Genomic DNA, 6,102 nt, shown 5'->3' with positions numbered 1-6,102 from the left:
AACTAGGCAAGGATGCCCACTATCACCTCTTTTATTCAATATTGTTTTGGAAGGATTTAGATCTTTTGTTCATAGGGTCGCTATGAGTCATACTTGACTCAGCATCACCTACCAACAACAGCCACACAGTGATTCACAACAATAATTCTTGCCAGAAAGAAGAATGGATAGGAATATTATCATTCTGTTATTTATGTATCATTCTTCTATCTGTGTCTCTCATGATAGATTCTTGTATCTCAGTTATACTCTTCGATGTCTATAGAGATACACATTTACACATCTTATGATAAAATTACTTTCACAACTCTAAAAGGTGGACACACATTTTACAATAAAATTACTCTCACAACCTTGGAAGGTGGATACTTTTGTCCGTGTTCCACTCATGGGAAGAATAAGTTCTAAGGATATATACCAATATCTTGTGTTGTTGAATTGTAGACCCACAGTCTTTTAAAGACAATGTTGTAGTATGTAAGAGAGAATGAGGCCTGCAGAATTATCAGATGATGCTGCACACTTTCTAATGCTGTTGATTGTGTGTATGCAGATGAAACTTTGGAATAGAATAATGTATGAAAGTACTACACTATCTGCAGCAATATCGATAAATGAATGGATAAATATATACATATATGTATAGATAACATATGGAAGAAAGAAGTTAATACATACTGTAATGCAACACTGGTCAAGCATACAACCATTCCTAAACTATAAAACTCATTGCCATTGAGTAGGAACAAATTTATAGCTGACCCTCGATATGGTTTTGGGGAAGATGTAAATCACACAGCAGGAGATTGCCCGATTGCCCATCTTTCTCCTTCGGTGCCACCTTTGGGTCAGCAGTGCAACTCCCTATGATCTACTACTCTAGAACTCCACCAGAACTCTAAAACATAGGAATAAATCTTTAGGACTTTGGATTAGATAGTTCCTTGATCCTAATAAAAAGTTTAAAAGAAAAAACTGTGTAAATTGGGTGATAACAAGACTAAAAACTCGAGTTACAAATGATGTCATCAAGAGTTAAAAGATAGTCCACAGAATGTGAGAAAAGTATTCTGAATTATAGATCTAATAAGATACTTGCATCCTTACATAACTATATAAAGAATATATACAGAGCCCATACAATTCCATAATGAAAAGGCAAATTGTTAAATTTTAAGATAAAGAATTTGAATAGAAATTTTTCCATATCATATATACAAATGAGCAACACACCCATGAAAAGATGGTCCACATCATTAGTCATTATCCACTGCGTTCCAGATGATTCTGAACCTTATCCTTCCCATCTTTGACACACCTGACCTCATTGCCACAATTTCTGTGTCAATACATTTAATCCAAGGTCTTCCTCTTCTGCCCTCTTCTGACCCTACCCTTCCAAGCATGATGTCCTTCTCCAAGGATTGATCCTTCCTGGTGGCATACCTAAAGCATGTGAGATGGTGTTTCAAAATAGTTGCTTCCAAGGAGCAAACTGGTTTTACCCTCTCCAGGACAGTTTATTTGTTCTCTTGACAGTTCATGGTATGTTCAATATTCTTCTCCAGCACTACAACTCAAAATCATCAGTTCTTCTTCTGTCATCTTTATTTATTGTCCAACTCTCAGATGATAGCAAGCAATTGAGAAGGCCACAGCCTAAATCAGGTGCAGTCTCTAGACTAAGAAAAGAATGAGAAGAGTTTATTTTAGTGGGCACACAAATGTTCTAAAGTAAGGCTCTCTAAAGGGAGCTCTGGTGTCTTAGTGGCAAGAAGCTGTACTGCAATCTCAAAGGTGTGCAGTTCGAATCTACCAGATTCTCCACTAGAGATGGACGGGAAATCTCCTCCTATGCCAGTCAGATCTGATTAGACAACACACAAAAAGAAAAAAGAATAAATAAAAAGAAGTAAGGCTCTGGTGATGGGCATGCAATTCTTTGAATTTATAAATATAAAATCCTGGAATTATATACTTTAAATAAATAAATGAATTGTATAGTCTATAAATTCTATCCAAAAACAAACAAACAAACAAACACCACACACAACCTTGTTAACTCAGTCTGAATACCTCCCAAATATCAGTATTTTTTAACACCCCCAGTAATTGAATTAAGTAAGGTCAAGAACCATTGCTTTAAAATCAACTCTAATCTAAGTAAGTTGCTGATTTAGAAAACTCAAAAAGAGTTTAGAAGCCACTAGAGAAAACTCTCTGAGAGGCTTGCTTACACTTTGCTCTTCAAAGTGTGGTCCACAGATAGGAGCTGCAGTGTCACCTGGCTTCCTGTTAGAAATGCAGAATCTTGGGCAACTACCCAAAGGTAATAGATCAGAAATTTTCTTAGAACATGGTTCTCAGATGATCTATATGTACATTAAAGTTTGAGTTTCTAAAACATTGTTTCTCAGACTTGGCTGTACTTTAGAACCAACTGGGGAGTTAAAAAAGAAAAGGTCCTGCCTGAGTTCTGCCCCACTATTCTTTCTTGTATGAGGTGGCAGCCTGAGTGTCTGCATTTTAGGAAGTTTCTAGATGATTCTAATGTGTAGCAAAGGTTGAGAAATAACAGTGTTTTATAAAATATTTGAAGCTATTTTATGTTAAAGAGAAGATGAGATGAGATGGTTAATAAGTCATATTTCTGTATTTTTACATAGGGCTAAGGATTGGCACAGTGACTGCTGCATTGGGCTCTGTGTGTCAGGAAGTGTGAGGATGGTGCAGGATAGAACAGAGTTTAGATCTTTTGTTCATAGGGTGGCTATGAGTCATACTCGATTCAACAGCACCTAACAACAACAATACAGATATAGCATAATGTACATAAGATAATGGAGATTTTTTTTATAAATGACAATAAGCTTTCCAAGAGTAGGGAAGGGATGGGTTGAAAATAGTGGAAAGAGATTGACCCAAAGAAAGGCACAGGAAGTATAAAAAGACCTGGTATTTTCTTTCCAGATAGAGGGGAGGGATCTTTCATAGTCTTATTAGAGACTACTCAAATTTAAGTGAACAAGGAATTCTGAGTCCTTAACAGTAAAACATTTTTCAAGAACACTAAAAATATGTGGACACTTACTGAATTTTGCTTTCATTTAATATAAAAGAATGTATTATTACAATGTCAGGTGTGCCTTCTATGTCCAGTTTTTTGATGGAACCTGAGTGGAGTCAGACTGCACCTCTGCAATGACCAGGGTCTCTTTTTCCTAATGGAAAATTAAATGTTTCAAAATCATGACTATGTAGTCTTTTCTATGAAAAATTATTTTCAATCAAACAATTATATGGTTTACTATGCCAGGAAGGTAGGTTTGAATATATTTAATTTGTACACTTTAAAATCTTAAAAAGATCTAGGTATTTCACATGTATTTGTACTAAATTTAAATGTATGTACCATGTTTGAATGTAAAAGACTTTCATTTTTCTGAGGGCAGTACAATCTTCAAATCATGTTGCATCTGTACTGTCGGTGCCACCATTTTTGGCAGGTGCAATCTTTCCTCATTTCTTTGTGTGGATTCAGTATGAAGCCAGCTGTCTACACTAGCTAACTTATTCCTTTGGTATAAAGAACAATCATTTTTAAATACAGCACATTGTCTACCGCAAAGGGTCATAGAATTTACTTTTTTAAAGCCTTATACAAGAAAAAAAAAAACACCCCACTGCTGTTGACTTGAATCCAGTTCATGGTAACCTTTATCAGCTTTTCAAGGCTATTAATGTTTATGGGAGAAGACTACTCATCTTTCTCTTCTGAGTGACTGGTGAACTTGAACCACCAATTTTACACTTAATAACCTGATACATTATACATTGTTGATAAGTGTAGACAACATGAGGATGACTGAATCTGACTTCTAAATCCACTAAGGAAAACTGTCCCCATCAACATCATCTATAGTATAAAACTAATTCCTTTAAGATCTGGCATGGTCTCCCACACAACTGTCCCTGCTTCTTCTAATGCCAACACCATTATTACTCCTCTTCTAGGTCTGAAATCATTGCAGTGACCACACAGATCTCACAGAAGCGTACTCACAGTTATTGAACTTATTAGGGAAGTTAACAGGATACAATTCAAATTGTAGAATGCGATTGCAATTCAAGTTGCAGGGTACAATCATCCTTCAGTCCAGACAGCTTCTCATATGTACAGTTCTTCAGTTAAGACAGCTTCTTCTATGTGTTTTAGGCCCTTTTACTTTCAACCTGAAGGCTTAGGTCCGTGTTACAAAGTTCTTTTAGTCTGCCAGTCATTGATCTTCTCTTAGTCCTCCAACAAGGTTGGATACAGGGTTATGTCTCCGACTCTGTGGGTCAGCATACCCAAGTCAGCTCTTGCTCATGTTAGTCTCTGATTCTCTTTTGAGGCTGTTGTTGCACTTGTGTAGATCATGTGGTCTGGATGATGCAGGAATCTCAGGACTCAAAGGATAAATGTGCACTCTCTGCTTCCTTTTTCGGCTGATAGTGAGATTTCCAAATTTCTGCTGCTGAATTGGATCAATTTAAACCTGGTGGAATGGGAAAACTAGCCAATCTCCCAGTGGATAGACTAACACACCCTATTTATATGTTCCCACTCTTGCATGTGGCAAAGTAAAAATTGATAGCTAGGAAAACCATTTTGAACAAAAAATCTGTGACAACACACACACTATTCTGCCAAGGCTTTGTAGTTGTTGTTTTTAGGTGCTGTCAAGGCAATTAGGATTCATAGAGACAGATATGAGCCCTGCCTACCCTTTCACTTTCCTGACAATCTCTGATGTATTCAAGCCCATTGTTACAATCATTGTGTCAGCCCATCTTGTTGCGAGTCTTCTTTTTTCTCTTAACCTTTTATGTTTCCCAATATGATGCCTTTTTGCCAAGACTGGGCCCTTCTGACAACATGACCAAATAGTGTGAGACAAATTTCACTATTCTTAACTGTAAGGTGCATCCTAGTTGCATTTCCTCCAAAATAACAGTTCTTCTAGAAATGCTTAATCATTGTTAGAATGTACTAAAATGATTACTGCTTGCACAAAGACCTCTAAATTCATAACCAAGTTGTTAATTGGTAGATTTATTTAATACAAATAAAAGGAAATTTTAAAATCATTTATATGATGCAACCACTATGGAAGAAAGTTTGGTGCTTTCTCAAAAAGTTGAGAATAGAAATACCATTTGACCCAGCAATTCCACTACTGGGAATATACCCTAAAGAAACCAGAACTGCCACCCAAGCAGATATATTGTAGCTTTGTTCACAATAGCAAAAAGCTGGAAACAATCCAAGTGCCTATCAACAAACGAATGGATAGAGAAGCTATGATATATTCACACAATGGAATATTATGCTTCATTGAAAAAAGAAGGGACTCATGAATTATTATACAAAATGAGTGACCCTGGAGGACATTATGCTGACTGAAATATCTCAGTCACTAAAGGACAAATACTGAATAGTGCCATTGTTGTAAAGTGGGACTGACATTGGAGTTGGAGGGCAACTAAGAAAAGAAGCGATAAATAATGTATACTGCATTGAAACAGATGAGGGAGAGAACTGTTTAGGAGGAATATATTATTAGGTATTATTGTCATGACAAGAGTCCAGAATGAAAGCTGCATAGTGGAATGGACTGGGGACAGGAGGGAATTGTAGAACAATAAAATAATTTTTTTTTTTTTTTACTTTTCAAAGAGAAAAGTGAACTGGAGGAAGGGGTGGGCAAGGAGGAAAGTGTACAACTATGAATGAATGGAAATCCAAAGTCTCTGTGAACTTTCATTAAAGTAAGTTTTTTTAAAAAAAATTACAATTATTTGGCAGATTAATGTTTCCTCACACAATTCTTTTCTAGTGAAGGGACCCCATCCCCCAGAGTGGAGCTGCTGCATAACATCGACCCGAACTTTGTAGATACAGCACCATGTGAGTACTCAGTTCATTGCTCCTTAATCTCTTTAGCTGACAGTCATTTGTACTATCTAGTATCTCTCTATCCTATATTTTCTTTCATCACTCAGGTTGATAAAGGGAAGCAGTTCTCCTTGGCACATGGTCCACTGATCTCATTGTGGCTT

At 36.5% G+C, this 6,102-nt stretch overlaps 1 protein-coding gene across 1 annotated transcript in view; it reads left to right on the top strand.

Annotated features, from left to right (window-relative positions):
* ARSB (arylsulfatase B) overlaps positions 1 to 6,102 on the top strand; it is a 263,697-nt gene that overhangs the window by 163,761 nt on the left and 93,834 nt on the right. The window contains exon 6 of the mRNA XM_006889883.1: positions 5,880 to 5,950. Within this exon, the coding sequence (XP_006889945.1) occupies positions 5,880 to 5,950 (71 nt within the window). The remainder of the gene's footprint in view (positions 1 to 5,879; positions 5,951 to 6,102) is intronic.

This window comes from Elephantulus edwardii, unplaced genomic scaffold, assembly GCF_000299155.1.
Source record: "Elephantulus edwardii isolate Elephantulus edwardi_28Jun2011 unplaced genomic scaffold, EleEdw1.0 scaffold00082, whole genome shotgun sequence".
NCBI lineage: Eukaryota > Metazoa > Chordata > Mammalia > Macroscelidea > Macroscelididae > Elephantulus > Elephantulus edwardii.
The sequence above is the reverse complement of the archived record's forward strand: the minus strand, read 5'-3'. Positions and strand labels throughout refer to the sequence as shown.